We start from the raw sequence: 15,547 nt of genomic DNA, 5'->3' as shown, positions 1-15,547 counted from the left end.
CACAATCTTACAACCAACTCACAATCTTATAATCAACTCACAATCTTATAATCAACTCACAATCTTACAATCAACTCACAATCTTACAACCAACTCACAATCTTACAACCAACTCACAATCTTACAACCAACTCACAATCTTACAATCAACTCGCAATCTTATAACCAACTCACAATCTTACAACCAACTCACAATCTTACAACCAACTCACAATCTTACAATCAACTCACAATCTTACAACCAACTCACAATCGTACAGTTAGTTTTTAATTCTATAACCAAGATGAATTTTTCAAAAGTGCGTTGAATTTTTTAAAGTCAGTGTTGAATTTCTTACAGTTTGCCGTCATCGTACACGATTCGATTTACACGACAAAAAAAAGAAATAACCGTCACCATTCCGGTGGCTATTAGTAATAGCGATAGCAATAGCGCAACTTTTAAACTTCTATAAGTTACGGATACTTTTTATCAAACAATTTCCTACGCAAGTTACCCCTAAAAGCCGGACGTTAACGCCAAGTACTCCCGCATACTCCGCAGGCGATTTTCAATTCGACTTAATACAACGTGGTACAATGTCGGCGGGATTCATCCTGGTACCTCCATAGAGGTTGCCGATACGTTCACCTTGGGCCACAAGCACTTCCTTTACCTTTTCAGAACAACACGAACAACACGAATAACACTCGTATTTATGGACCGAATAAAACCTTCTCCTGGTAGATAATCTACAAAATGGCTAGAAATCAAGCGTGTATGACTTATCAAATTAACTACGCCAAAACTGTTAATTATGACTGATCAGACTTTTATAAAATTCAACTAATCAACTCTATAAACAATTTATTGTTTTAGTAATGAATAAATATACCAATTATTTGTAATGAAATATCATTAAGTGAGAGAGCTTTTTATGGAAACCCTGTCACCTAAACCAATACTAATCAACAAACGAGCCGGACACCAATAGGCCACCACCAGGCCTCCTTCCGTCCGTGAATTTGATGATGATGACGACTTTCCGTTCAGTAAACTAAGACAAAACGAGTTTCAAGCGTTCGCCGTTCTCCATCACGTGATCCTTCATACGTAGTTATAATTACATTCAGTAAATGAGAAACATAATTGACTTCCTCGTTTAGTCGTGTTTGATGTGAACAGATATGGGGTATGTTCAAAGGGGGATCGCTGATACACGGCCAGGACACGTTTTTAAAACATATTTCGTAGAAATTACGTGATGTGTTTTTAGAATACAGGTTTGAGATACAACTAAATCGAAAACCTTTATTTCACTTTGTTTGCTTCAATTTATTGAATTAAATTACACGTTATAATGAATAAGAAATACACGGACAAGGATCTTTAAATAGTGAGGGTCGGATTAATAATCGTGTTTTTTTTCGATTTAATGATCTTTTGATTTAATAGAATTCGATTTTTTTAGAGTTTAAATTTGTACAAAGTGATTTTTTAATTACATTTTATTTCATCATCGCTGATTTAATCCGATGATTCAATGGACGCAGGGGCGGATCTTAAAAAATAATTTGAAGACAGGGTCGGATGAAAATTCATATTTCTGGTTTAAAGCAGTGAAGCTAAAAGCCTCTACTGGGGTTCCACGTGGTTCCGCCCTTGGTTTTATTTGTGAAGAAATACGTCCGAAAGATTGTAGTTTTTTGAGAGAATGAGTGTCAAATTTGCAGAAAGATTTTTTGTCTTGACACAAAGAACAACCTCAACGGGAAGAAAGAGGTCTGGATCCCCGAGAGCACCATCAAATCCGCCCCTGCGACAAGGAAACTAGTTAAAGATAACAGGTGTTAGACATTTAAACTAATCACCATTCACGATATCCAGAGCAAGCTCTGCAGCTTTAACAGCCGATGCACCGGTAACACCAGCCACCGCATTAGCCGCTAAACCAAGACCTGAAAAACATGCATATCAAATTAAAATCAAAATGTCTTCACGTAATAAATTCCACACTCAAAAGAAACGACGATTTCGAACTTCGGAGGTTTTATTGCTGAGGTAATGTTTTGTATACGTTTTTCAAAGTTTTGACTATATCCTAGTGCCACCAATCGGACTGTCTGTGAACAAGCGAAATTTCAGATATGCTTGCCACCCGGGCAAGTGGATTTCATTCCTTAGATCGGACCCTGCTTATTAAGGTCATCTTCAGGAATATTCTAAGATTGACTATAATAAATCGAATCGAAAAGTTGAAACTATAAGAAACCGTTTCAGACTAGTTTTTATTTCCGCGATTTTCTAAATCAGCATTAAATCAGTCTGAAATGGTATTGTAACGGTTAATATGCATTATTTTCAGAATCATACGTACCTGCTGCACCAGCCGACTGAAGAACGGCTACCGTACTTCCTGCAGCTACAGCACCACCGTTAGCCACTGCAGCTGCTGACATCATCGATGCAGCGGCGGACCCAGCAGTGATTCCAGCAGCTGTAAAACCAATCGCTGGTAGAACAAAAGGAGCTGCGACCACAGCTACGACACCGCCAAGGATATATTCCATTCTGAAATTAATTGAATGCGATTTTTTGATCTGTTATTTCGTTCAGTTGACCTGCGTTTATCAAATTGTTCAGAAAAACTTGTTTTTCTTTTCATTATCAACGATATACGAAGTTAGCACAATTGATTATTAACAAAATTGGGCATCAAAACGTTGCACGGGAGACCATGTAGTTATAGTAACACCTCGAGACATCTCAGGTAACAATCAGTAGGGGTTCAGGGAAACCATTGATGCTTATGTGAATTGCTTGACAGTCCAGTCCATATTTCCATATTCAACGATGGTAAACAAATTCAGAGAATTATTATTTTAGCAGTGAAATTCACCACAATCATAGAATATGTTATAAATTACAACATGAACACTAAACCAAATATAAAAACAGTCCATAGTGTGTTTAAAACTAATACCGTCTGACCACACCGAACCGGTACTGACAGTCAAACTGAGTGAACGGACAAGAAGTGGCTAAAAAGCTCTCCGCTTAAATATCAAACAGATTGAGCCGTTGTCCAATGTGTATATTTCGAAAATGTCCAAACTTTTATCTTACCTTAATCTTAAACTTCGTGCTGTTTAATCACAGAAATGAGTCTTAAAACGTATTGCGTCTCGGGAAGAAGCCGTTGATTTAATCATATGGGGTACGTGGCAAGTTTCGATACGAGGAATCGGGAAAGGCGAGGTTTCGATACGAGGAATCGGGAAAGGCGAGGTTTCGATACGAGGAATCGGGAAAATCCCGCGATCGAACTATAACTGGACAGTACACATAGTACTATTACGTTCAATACAGTACTGCGCTATAACTAGGCGTTCTAAAGGCTCTAGGAAGGGAGGGGGTTTATGGAACGCCATCCTAGCAAAAACTCTACATCGCATTTTTAACAACGTACTCGCAATCTTACAACCAACTCACAATCTTACAACCAACTCACAATCTTACAACCAACTCACAATCTTACAACCAACTCGCTATCTTACAACCAACTCACAATCTTACAACCAACTCACAATCTTACAATCAACTCACAATCTTACAATCAACTCACAATCTTACAACCAACTCACAATCTTACAACCAACTCACAATCTTACAATCAACTCACAATCTTACAACCAACTCACAATCTTACAATCAACTCACAATCTTACAACCAACTCACAATCGTACAGTTAGTTTTTAATTCTATAACCAAGATGAATTTTTCAAAAGTTTGCGTTGAATTTTTTAAAGTCAGTGTTGAATTTCTTACAGTTTGCCGTCATCGTACACGATTCGATTTACACGACAAAAAAAAGAAATAACCGTCACCATTCCGGTGGCTATTAGTAATAGCGATAGCAATAGCGCAACTTTTAAACTTCTATAAGTTACGGATACTTTTTATCAAACAATTTCCTACGCAAGTTACCCCTAAAAGCCGGACGTTAACGCCAAGTACTCCCGCATACTCCGCAGGCGATTTTCAATTCGACTTAATACAACGTGGTACAATGTCGGCGGGATTCATCCTGGTACCTCCATAGAGGTTGCCGATACGTTCACCTTGGGCCACAAGCACTTCCTTTACCTTTTCAGAACAACACGAACAACACGAATAACACTCGTATTTATGGACCGAATAAAACCTTCTCCTGGTAGATAATCTACAAAATGGCTAGAAATCAAGCGTGTATGACTTATCAAATTAACTACGCCAAAACTGTTAATTATGACTGATCAGACTTTTATAAAATTCAACTAATCAACTCTATAAACAATTTATTGTTTTAGTAATGAATAAATATACCAATTATTTGTAATGAAATATCATTAAGTGAGAGAGCTTTTTATGGAAACCCTGTCACCTAAACCAATACTAATCAACAAACGAGCCGGACACCAATAGGCCACCACCAGGCCTCCTTCCGTCCGTGAATTTGATGATGATGACGACTTTCCGTTCAGTAAACTAAGACAAAACGAGTTTCAAGCGTTCGCCGTTCTCCATCACGTGATCCTTCATACGTAGTTATAATTACATTCAGTAAATGAGAAACATAATTGACTTCCTCGTTTAGTCGTGTTTGATGTGAACAGATATGGGGTATGTTCAAAGGGAGATCGCTGATACACGGCCAGGACACGTTTTTAAAACATATTTCGTAGAAATTACGTGATGTGTTTTTAGAATACAGGTTTGAGATACAACTAAATCGAAAACCTTTATTTCACTTTGTTTGCTTCAATTTATTGAATTAAATTACACGTTATAATGAATAAGAAATACACGGACAAGGATCTTTAAATAGTGAGGGTCGGATTAATAATCGTGTTTTTTTTCGATTTAATGATCTTTTGATTTAATAGAATTCGATTTTTTTAGAGTTTAAATTTGTACAAAGTGATTTTTTAATTACATTTTATTTCATCATCGCTGATTTAATCCGATGATTCAATGGACGCAGGGGCGGATCTTAAAAAATAATTTGAAGACAGGGTCGGATGAGAATTCATATTTCTGGTTTAAAGCAGTGAAGTTAAAAGCCTCTACTGGGGTTCCACGTGGTTCCGCCCTTGGTTTTATTTGTGAAGAAATACGTCCGAAAGATTGTAGTTTTTTGAGAGAATGAGTGTCAAATTTGCAGAAAGATTTTTTGTCTTGACACAAAGAACAACCTCAACGGGAAGAAAGAGGTCTGGATCCCCGAGAGCACCATCAAATCCGCCCCTGCGACAAGGAAACTAGTTAAAGATAACAGGTGTTAGACATTTAAACTAATCACCATTCACGATATCCAGAGCAAGCTCTGCAGCTTTAACAGCCGATGCACCGGTAACACCAGCCACCGCATTAGCCGCTAAACCAAGACCTGAAAAACATGCATATCAAATTAAAATCAAAATGTCTTCACGTAATAAATTCCACACTCAAAAGAAACGACGATTTCGAACTTCGGAGGTTTTATTGCTGAGGTAATGTTTTGTATACGTTTTTCAAAGTTTTGACTATATCCTAGTGCCACCAATCGGACTGTCTGTGAACAAGCGAAATTTCAGATATGATTGCCACCCGGGCAAGTGGATTTCATTCCTTAGATCGGACCCTGCTTATTAAGGTCATCTTCAGGAATATATCTAAGATTGACTATAAAGAGTAATCGAAAAGTTGAAACTATAAGAAACCGTTTCAGACTAGTTTTTATTTCCGCGATTTTCTAAAACAGCATTAAATCAGTCTGAAATGGTATTGTAACGGTTAATATGCATTATTTTCAGAATCATACGTACCTGCTGCACCAGCCGACTGAAGAACGGCTACCGTACTTCCCGCAGCTACTGCACCACCGTTAGCCACTGCAGCTGCTGACATCATCGATGCAGCGGCGGACCCAGCAGTGATTCCAGCAGCTGTAAAACCAATCGCTGGTAGAACAAAAGGAGCTGCGACCACAGCTACGACACCGCCAAGGATATATTCCATTCTGAAATTAATTGAATGCGATTTTTTGATCAGTTATTTCGTTCAGTTGACCTGCGTTTATCAAATTGTTCAGAAAAACTTGTTTTTCTTTTCATTATCAACGATATACGAAGTTAGCACAATTGATTATTAACAAAATTGGGCATCAAAACGTTGCACGGGAGACCATGTAGTTATAGTAACACCTCGAGGCATCTCAGGTAACAATCAGTAGGGGTTCAGGGAAACCATTGATGCTTATGTGAATTGCTTGACAGTCCAGCCCATATTTCCATATTCAACGATGGTAAACAAATTCAGAGAATTATTATTTTAGCAGTGAAATTCACCACAATCATAGAATATGTTATAAATTACAACATGAACACTAAACCAAATATAAAAACAGTCCATAGTGTGTTTAAAACTAATACCGTCTGACCACACCGAACCGGTACTGACAGTCAAACTGAGTGAACGGACAAGAAGTGGCTAAAAAGCTCTCCGCTTAAATATCAAACAGATTGAGCCGTTGTCCAATGTGTATATTTCGAAAATGTCCAAACTTTTATCTTACCTTAATCTTAAACTTCGTGCTGTTTAATCACAGAAATGAGTCTTAAAACGTATTGCGTATCGGGAAGAAGCCGTTGATTTAATCATATGGGGTACGTGGCAAGTTTCGATACGAGGAATCGGGAAAGGCGAGGTTTCGATACGAGGAATCGGGAAAGGCGAGGTTTCGATACGAGGAATCGGGAAAATCCCGCGATCGAACTATAACTGGACAGTACACATAGTACTATTACGTTCAATACAGTACTGCGCTATAACTAGGCGTTCTAAAGGCTCTAGGAAGGGAGGGGGTTTATGGAACGCCATCCTAGCAAAAACTCTACATCGCATTTTTAACAACGTACTCGCAATCTTACAACCAACTCACAATCTTACAACCAACTCACAATCTTACAACCAACTCACAATCTTACAACCAACTCACAATCTTACAACCAACTCACAATCTTACAACCAACTCACAATCTTACAACCAACTCACAATCTTATAATCAACTCACAATCTTATAATCAACTCACAATCTTATAATCAACTCACAATCTTACAACCAACTCACAATCTTACAACCAACTCACAATCTTACAATCAACTCACAATCTTACAACCAACTCACAATCTTACAACCAACTCGCAATCTTACAACCAACTCGCTATCTTACAACCAACTCACAATCTTACAACCAACTCGCAATCTTACAACCAACTCACAATCTTACAACCAACTCACAATCTTACAACCAACTCACAATCTTACAACCAACTCACAATCGTACAGTTAGTTTTTAATTCTATAACCAAGATGAATTTTTCAAAAGTTTGCGTTGAATTTTTTAAAGTCAGTGTTGAATTTCTTACAGTTTGCCGTCATCGTACACGATTCGATTTACACGACAAAAAAAAAAGAAATAACCGTCACCATTCCGGTGGCTATTAGTAATAGCGATAGCAATAGCGCAACTTTTAAACTTCTATAAGTTACGGATACTTTTTATCAAACAATTTCCTACGCAAGTTACCCCTAAAAGCCGGACGTAAACGCCAAGTACTCCCGCATACTCCGCAGGCGATTTTCAATTCGACTTAATACAACGTGGTACAATGTCGGCGGGATTCATCCTGGTACCTCCATAGAGGTTGCCGATACGTTCACCTTGGGCCACAAGCACTTCCTTTACCTTTTCAGAACAACACGAACAACACGAATAACACTCGTATTTATGGACCGAATAAAACCTTCTCCTGGTAGATAATCTACAAAATGGCTAGAAATCAAGCGTGTATGACTTATCAAATTAACTACGCCAAAACTGTTAATTATGACTGATCAGACTTTTATAAAATTCAACTAATCAACTCTATAAACAATTTATTGTTTTAGTAATGAATAAATATACCAATTATTTGTAATGAAATATCATTAAGTGAGAGAGCTTTTTATGGAAACCCTGTCACCTAAACCAATACTAATCAACAAACGAGCCGGACACCAATAGGCCACCACCAGGCCTCCTTCCGTCCGTGAATTTGATGATGATGACGACTTTCCGTTCAGTAAACTAAGACAAAACGAGTTTCAAGCGTTCGCCGTTCTCCATCACGTGATCCTTCATACGTAGTTATAATTACATTCAGTAAATGAGAAACATAATTGACTTCCTCGTTTAGTCGTGTTTGATGTGAACAGATATGGGGTATGTTCAAAGGGGGATCGCTGATACACGGCCAGGACACGTTTTTAAAACATATTTCGTAGAAATTACGTGATGTGTTTTTAGAATACAGGTTTGAGATACAACTAAATCGAAAACCTTTATTTCACTTTGTTCGCTTCAATTTATTGAATTAAATTACACGTTATAATGAATAAGAAATACACGGACAAGGATCTTTAAATAGTGAGGGTCGGATTAATAATCGTGTTTTTTTTCGATTTAATGATCTTTTGATTTAATAGAATTCGATTTTTTTAGAGTTTAAATTTGTACAAAGTGATTTTTTAATTACATTTTATTTCATCATCGCTGATTTAATCCGATGATTCAATGGACGCAGGGGCGGATCTTAAAAAATAATTTGAAGACAGGGTCGGATGAAAATTCATATTTCTGGTTTAAAGCAGTGAAGTTAAAAGCCTCTACTGGGGTTCCACGTGGTTCCGCCCTTGGTTTTATTTGTGAAGAAATACGTCCGAAAGATTGTAGTTTTTTGAGAGAATGAGTGTCAAATTTGCAGAAAGATTTTTTGTCTTGACACAAAGAACAACCTCAACGGGAAGAAAGAGGTCTGGATCCCCGAGAGCACCATCAAATCCGCCCCTGCGACAAGGAAACTAGTTAAAGATAACAGGTGTTAGACATTTAAACTAATCACCATTCACGATATCCAGAGCAAGCTCTGCAGCTTTAACAGCCGATGCACCGGTAACACCAGCCACCGCATTAGCCGCTAAACCAAGACCTGAAAAACATGCATATCAAATTAAAATCAAAATGTCTTCACGTAATAAATTCCACACTCAAAAGAAACGACGATTTCGAACTTCGGAGGTTTTATTGCTGAGGTAATGTTTTGTATACGTTTTTCAAAGTTTTGACTATATCCTAGTGCCACCAATCGGACTGTCTGTGAACAAGCGAAATTTCAGATATGCTTGCCACCCGGGCAAGTGGATTTCATTCCTTAGATCGGACCCTGCTTATTAAGGTCATCTTCAGGAATATTCTAAAATTGACTATAAACAGTAATCGAAAAGTTGAAACTATAAGAAACCGTTTCAGACTAGTTTTTATTTCCGCGATTTTCTAAAACAGCATTAAATCAGTCTGAAATGGTATTGTAACGGTTAATATGCATTATTTTCAGAATCATACGTACCTGCTGCACCAGCCGACTGAAGAACGGCTACCGTACTTCCCGCAGCTACTGCACCACCGTTAGCCACTGCAGCTGCTGACATCATCGATGCAGCGGCGGACCCAGCAGTGATTCCAGCAGCTGTAAAACCAATCGCTGGTAGAACAAAAGGAGCTGCGACCACAGCTACGACACCGCCAAGGAAATATTCCATTCTGAAATTAATTGAATGCGATTTTTTGATCAGTTATTTCGTTCAGTTGACCTGCGTTTATCAAATTGTTCAGAAAAACTTGTTTTTCTTTTCATTATCAACGATATACGAAGTTAGCACAATTGATTATTAACAAAATTGGGCATCAAAACGTTGCACGGGAGACCATGTAGTTATAGTAACACCTCGAGACATCTCAGGTAACAATCAGTAGGGGTTCAGGGAAACCATTGATGCTTATGTGAATTGCTTGACAGTCCAGTCCATATTTCCATATTCAACGATGGTAAACAAATTCAGAGAATTATTATTTTAGCAGTGAAATTCACCACAATCATAGAATATGTTATAAATTACAACATGAACACTAAACCAAATATAAAAACAGTCCATAGTGTGTTTAAAACTAATACCGTCTGACCACACCGAACCGGTACTGACAGTCAAACTGAGTGAACGGACAAGAAGTGGCTAAAAAGCTCTCCGCTTAAATATCAAACAGATTGAGCCGTTGTCCAATGTGTATATTTCGAAAATGTCCAAACTTTTATCTTACCTTAATCTTAAACTTCGTGCTGTTTAATCACAGAAATGAGTCTTAAAACGTATTGCGTATCGGGAAGAAGCCGTTGATTTAATCATATGGGGTACGTGGCAAGTTTCGATACGAGGAATCGGGAAAGGCGAGGTTTCGATACGAGGAATCGGGAAAGGCGAGGTTTCGATACGAGGAATCGGGAAAATCCCGCGATCGAACTATAACTGGACAGTACACATAGTACTATTACGTTCAATACAGTACTGCGCTATAACTAGGCGTTCTAAAGGCTCTAGGAAGGGAGGGGGTTTATGGAACGCCATCCTAGCAAAAACTCTACATCGCATTTTTAACAACGTACTCGCAATCTTACAACCAACTCACAATCTTACAACCAACTCACAATCTTACAACCAACTCACAATCTTACAACCAACTCGCTATCTTACAACCAACTCACAATCTTACAACCAACTCACAATCTTACAACCAACTCACAATCTTACAATCAACTCACAATCTTACAACCAACTCACAATCTTACAATCAACTCACAATCTTACAACCAACTCACAATCGTACAGTTAGTTTTTAATTCTATAACCAAGATGAATTTTTCAAAAGTTTGCGTTGAATTGAAGTCAGTGTTGAATTTCTTACAGTTTGCCGTCATCGTACACGATTCGATTTACACGACAAAAAAAAGAAATAACCGTCACCATTCCGGTGGCTATTAGTAATAGCGATAGCAATAGCGCAACTTTTAAACTTCTATAAGTTACGGATACTTTTTATCAAACAATTTCCTACGCAAGTTACCCCTAAAAGCCGGACGTTAACGCCAAGTACTCCCGCATACTCCGCAGGCGATTTTCAATTCGACTTAATACAACGTGGTACAATGTCGGCGGGATTCATCCTGGTACCTCCATAGAGGTTGCCGATACGTTCACCTTGGGCCACAAGCACTTCCTTTACCTTTTCAGAACAACACGAACAACACGAATAACACTCGTATTTATGGACCGAATAAAACCTTCTCCTGGTAGATAATCTACAAAATGGCTAGAAATCAAGCGTGTATGACTTATCAAATTAACTACGCCAAAACTGTTAATTATGACTGATCAGACTTTTATAAAATTCAACTAATCAACTCTATAAACAATTTATTGTTTTAGTAATGAATAAATATACCAATTATTTGTAATGAAATATCATAAAGTGAGAGAGCTTTTTATGGAAACCCTGTCACCTAAACCAATACTAATCAACAAACGAGCCGGACACCAATAGGCCACCACCAGGCCTCCTTCCGTCCGTGAATTTGATGATGATGACGACTTTCCGTTCAGTAAACTAAGACAAAACGAGTTTCAAGCGTTCGCCGTTCTCCATCACGTGATCCTTCATACGTAGTTATAATTACATTCAGTAAATGAGAAACATAATTGACTTCCTCGTTTAGTCGTGTTTGATGTGAACAGATATGGGGTATGTTCAAAGGGGGATCGCTGATACACGGCCAGGACACGTTTTTAAAACATATTTCGTAGAAATTACGTGATGTGTTTTTAGAATACAGGTTTGAGATACAACTAAATCGAAAACCTTTATTTCACTTTGTTTGCTTCAATTTATTGAATTAAATTACACGTTATAATGAATAAGAAATACACGGACAAGGATCTTTAAATAGTGAGGGTCGGATTAATAATCGTGTTTTTTTTCGATTTAATGATCTTTTGATTTAATAGAATTCGATTTTTTTAGAGTTTAAATTTGTACAAAGTGATTTTTTAATTACATTTTATTTCATCATCGCTGATTTAATCCGATGATTCAATGGACGCAGGGGCGGATCTTAAAAAATAATTTGAAGACAGGGTCGGATGAAAATTCATATTTCTGGTTTAAAGCAGTGAAGTTAAAAGCCTCTACTGGGGTTCCACGTGGTTCCGCCCTTGGTTTTATTTGTGAAGAAATACGTCCGAAAGATTGTAGTTTTTTGAGAGAATGAGTGTCAAATTTGCAGAAAGATTTTTTGTCTTGACACAAAGAACAACCTCAACGGGAAGAAAGAGGTCTGGATCCCCGAGAGCACCATCAAATCCGCCCCTGCGACAAGGAAACTAGTTAAAGATAACAGGTGTTAGACATTTAAACTAATCACCATTCACGATATCCAGAGCAAGCTCTGCAGCTTTAACAGCCGATGCACCGGTAACACCAGCCACCGCATTAGCCGCTAAACCAAGACCTGAAAAACATGCATATCAAATTAAAATCAAAATGTCTTCACGTAATAAATTCCACACTCAAAAGAAACGACGATTTCGAACTTCGGAGGTTTTATTGCTGAGGTAATGTTTTGTATACGTTTTTCAAAGTTTTGACTATATCCTAGTGCCACCAATCGGACTGTCTGTGAACAAGCGAAATTTCAGATATGATTGCCACCCGGGCAAGTGGATTTCATTCCTTAGATCGGACCCTGCTTATTAAAGTTGAAACTATAAGAAACCGTTTCAGACTAGTTTTTATTTCCGCGATTTTCTAAATCAGCATTAAATCAGTCTGAAATGGTATTGTAACGGTTAATATGCATTATTTTCAGAATCATACGTACCTGCTGCACCAGCCGACTGAAGAACGGCTACCGTACTTCCCGCAGCTACTGCACCACCGTTAGCCACTGCAGCTGCTGACATCATCGATGCAGCGGCGGACCCAGCAGTGATTCCAGCAGCTGTAAAACCAATCGCTGGTAGAACAAAAGGAGCTGCGACCACAGCTACGACACCGCCAAGGAAATATTCCATTCTGAAATTAATTGAATGCGATTTTTTGATCTGTTATTTCGTTCAGTTGACCTGCGTTTATCAAATTGTTCAGAAAAACTTGTTTTTCTTTTCATTATCAACGATATACGAAGTTAGCACAATTGATTATTAACAAAATTGGGCATCAAAACGTTGCACGGGAGACCATGTAGTTATAGTAACACCTCGAGGCATCTCAGGTAACAATCAGTAGTTATAAATTACAACATGAACACTAAACCAAATATAAAAACAGTCCATAGTGTGTTTAAAACTAATACCGTCTGACCACACCGAACCGGTACTGACAGTCAAACTGAGTGAACGGACAAGAAGTGGCTAAAAAGCTTTCCGCTTAAATATCAAACAGATTGAGCCGTTGTCCAATGTGTATATTTCGAAAATGTCCAAACTATTATCTTACCTTAATCTTAAACTTCGTGCTGTTTAATCACAGAAATGAGTCTTAAAACGTATCGCGTCTCGGGAAGAAGCCGTTGATTTAATCATATGGGGTACGTGGCAAGTTTCGATACGAGGAATCGGGAAAGGCGAGGTTTCGATACGAGTAATCGGGAAAGGCGAGGTTTCGATACGAAGAATTGGGGAAATCTCGCGATCGTAGTAGATGCTAATATGTAACATACTGCTGCACAATACACGCGTAGGTACACAGTACTGTCACGCTCAATGCAGTACTGTGCCATAAATACGCAGGCGTCACAAGGCTCTAGGAAATACGTTCGCATCTAAGAAGGGAGGAGGTTTCTGTGCAAAAGGGTGCAGGGGAGGGGAGGGGTAAACTTAAAGCGTACATACTTTACAAAGAGGGCACAATGTGATTTTAACAAATTTTTCTGTCTGCTGTAGTTCTCGGGAAGAAGCCGTTGATTTAATCATATGGGGTACGTGGCAAGTTTCGATAGGAGGAACTTGAACTTGAACTTTGCGCCGAATATGGAATGTATACTAGGAATCGGGAAAGGCGAGGTTTCGATACGAGGAATCGGGAAAATCCCGCGATCGAACTATAACTGGACAGTACACATAGTACTATTACGTTCAATACAGTACTGCGCTATAACTAGGCGTTCTAAAGGCTCTAGGAAGGGAGGGGGTTTATGGAACGCCATCCTAGCAAAAACTCTACATCGCATTTTTAACAACGTACTCGCAATCTTACAACCAACTCACAATCTTACAACCAACTCACAATCTTATAATCAACTCACAATCTTATAATCAACTCACAATCTTACAATCAACTCACAATCTTACAACCAACTCACAATCTTACAACCAACTCACAATCTTACAACCAACTCACAATCTTACAACCAACTCACAATCTTACAATCAACTCACAATCTTACAACCAACTCACAATCTTACAACCAACTCACAATCTTACAATCAACTCGCAATCTTACAACCAACTCACAATCTTACAACCAACTCACAATCTTACAACCAACTCACAATCTTACAATCAACTCACAATCTTACAACCAACTCACAATCGTACAGTTAGTTTTTAATTCTATAACCAAGATGAATTTTTCAAAAGTTTGCGTTGAATTTTTTAAAGTCAGTGTTGAATTTCTTACAGTTTGCCGTCATCGTACACGATTCGATTTACACGACAAAAAAAAGAAATAACCGTCACCATTCCGGTGGCTATTAGTAACAGCGATAGCAATAGCGCAACTTTTAAACTTCTATAAGTTACGGATACTTTTTATCAAACAATTTCCTACGCAAGTTACCCCTAAAAGCCGGACGTTAACGCCAAGTACTCCCGCATACTCCGCAGGCGATTTTCAATTCGACTTAATACAACGTGGTACAATGTCGGCGGGATTCATCCTGGTACCTCCATAGAGGTTGCCGATACGTTCACCTTGGGCCACAAGCACTTCCTTTACCATTTCAGAACAACACGAACAACACGAATAACACTCGTATTTATGGACCGAATAAAACCTTCTCCTGGTAGATAATCTACAAAATGGCTAGAAATCAAGCGTGTATGACTTATCAAATTAACTACGCCAAAACTGTTAATTATGACTGATCAGACTTTTATAAAATTCAACTAATCAACTCTATAAACAATTTATTGTTTTAGTAATGAATAAATATACCAATTATTTGTAATGAAATATCATTAAGTGAGAGAGCTTTTTATGGAAACCCTGTCACCTAAACCAATACTAATCAACAAACGAGCCGGACACCAATAGGCCACCACCAGGCCTCCTTCCGTCCGTGAATTTGATGATGATGACGACTTTCCGTTCAGTAAACTAAGACAAAACGAGTTTCAAGCGTTCGCCGTTCTCCATCACGTGATCCTTCATACGTAGTTATAATTACATTCAGTAAATGAGAAACATAATTGACTTCCTCGTTTAGTCGTGTTTGATGTGAACAGATATGGGGTATGTTCAAAGGGGGATCGCCGATACACGGCCAGGACACGTCTTTAAGACATATTTCGTAGAAATTACGTGATGTGTTTTTAGAATACAGGTTTGAGATACA

General features: G+C 38.2%; 4 protein-coding genes across 4 annotated transcripts; all 4 read right to left on the bottom strand.

The window, feature by feature from the left end:
* Positions 1–1,290: 1,290 nt before the first annotated feature.
* Positions 1,291–3,263, bottom strand: LOC141906903 (interferon alpha-inducible protein 27-like protein 2A). Its single transcript, XM_074796374.1, has 3 exons — positions 3,107–3,263; positions 2,358–2,551; positions 1,291–1,938 (listed from the first exon to the last, which is right to left on the bottom strand). The coding sequence occupies exons 2-3, from the start codon at positions 2,548–2,550 to the stop codon at positions 1,844–1,846; spliced, it is 288 nt and encodes a 95-aa protein (XP_074652475.1). The 5' UTR covers position 2,551; positions 3,107–3,263; the 3' UTR covers positions 1,291–1,843.
* Positions 3,264–4,761: 1,498 nt separating this feature from the next.
* Positions 4,762–6,734, bottom strand: LOC141906893 (interferon alpha-inducible protein 27-like protein 2A). Its single transcript, XM_074796354.1, has 3 exons — positions 6,577–6,734; positions 5,828–6,021; positions 4,762–5,409 (listed from the first exon to the last, which is right to left on the bottom strand). The coding sequence occupies exons 2-3, from the start codon at positions 6,018–6,020 to the stop codon at positions 5,315–5,317; spliced, it is 288 nt and encodes a 95-aa protein (XP_074652455.1). The 5' UTR covers position 6,021; positions 6,577–6,734; the 3' UTR covers positions 4,762–5,314.
* A 1,662-nt stretch (positions 6,735–8,396) lies between these two features.
* LOC141906932 (interferon alpha-inducible protein 27-like protein 2A) lies at positions 8,397–10,357 on the bottom strand. The gene is made up of 3 exons (XM_074796428.1): positions 10,200–10,357; positions 9,451–9,644; positions 8,397–9,033 (listed from the first exon to the last, which is right to left on the bottom strand). Exons 2-3 carry the CDS (start codon positions 9,641–9,643, stop codon positions 8,939–8,941), a joined length of 288 nt encoding a protein of 95 aa, XP_074652529.1. The 5' UTR covers position 9,644; positions 10,200–10,357; the 3' UTR covers positions 8,397–8,938.
* A 1,436-nt stretch (positions 10,358–11,793) lies between these two features.
* On the bottom strand, positions 11,794–13,571 carry LOC141906936 (interferon alpha-inducible protein 27-like protein 2A). Its single transcript, XM_074796433.1, has 3 exons — positions 13,428–13,571; positions 12,811–13,004; positions 11,794–12,441 (listed from the first exon to the last, which is right to left on the bottom strand). Exons 2-3 carry the CDS (start codon positions 13,001–13,003, stop codon positions 12,347–12,349), a joined length of 288 nt encoding a protein of 95 aa, XP_074652534.1. The 5' UTR covers position 13,004; positions 13,428–13,571; the 3' UTR covers positions 11,794–12,346.
* Positions 13,572–15,547: the final 1,976 nt, after the last annotated feature.

The sequence above is a fragment of the Tubulanus polymorphus genome, chromosome 6 (genome assembly GCF_964204645.1).
Source record: "Tubulanus polymorphus chromosome 6, tnTubPoly1.2, whole genome shotgun sequence".
Lineage (NCBI taxonomy): Eukaryota > Metazoa > Nemertea > Palaeonemertea > Tubulaniformes > Tubulanidae > Tubulanus > Tubulanus polymorphus.
Note: the sequence above shows the minus strand (reverse complement) of the source record. Positions and strands in the feature narration are given on the sequence as shown.

Bases quoted from the DNA above. Each gene is read 5' to 3' on its own strand.
- LOC141906936 (XM_074796433.1), bottom strand. From the start codon at position 13,003: ATGGAATATTTCCTTGGCGGTGTCGTAGCTGTGGTCGCAGCTCCTTTT. The intron at 12,442-12,810 runs GTACGTATGATT...CATGTTTTTCAG, and splicing joins TCAGTCGGCTGGTGCAGCAG to GTCTTGGTTTAGCGGCTAAT.
- LOC141906903 (XM_074796374.1), bottom strand. From the start codon at position 2,550: ATGGAATATATCCTTGGCGGTGTCGTAGCTGTGGTCGCAGCTCCTTTT. The intron at 1,939-2,357 runs GTACGTATGATT...CATGTTTTTCAG, and splicing joins TCAGTCGGCTGGTGCAGCAG to GTCTTGGTTTAGCGGCTAAT.
- LOC141906932 (XM_074796428.1), bottom strand. From the start codon at position 9,643: ATGGAATATTTCCTTGGCGGTGTCGTAGCTGTGGTCGCAGCTCCTTTT. The intron at 9,034-9,450 runs GTACGTATGATT...CATGTTTTTCAG, and splicing joins TCAGTCGGCTGGTGCAGCAG to GTCTTGGTTTAGCGGCTAAT.
- LOC141906893 (XM_074796354.1), bottom strand. From the start codon at position 6,020: ATGGAATATATCCTTGGCGGTGTCGTAGCTGTGGTCGCAGCTCCTTTT. The intron at 5,410-5,827 runs GTACGTATGATT...CATGTTTTTCAG, and splicing joins TCAGTCGGCTGGTGCAGCAG to GTCTTGGTTTAGCGGCTAAT.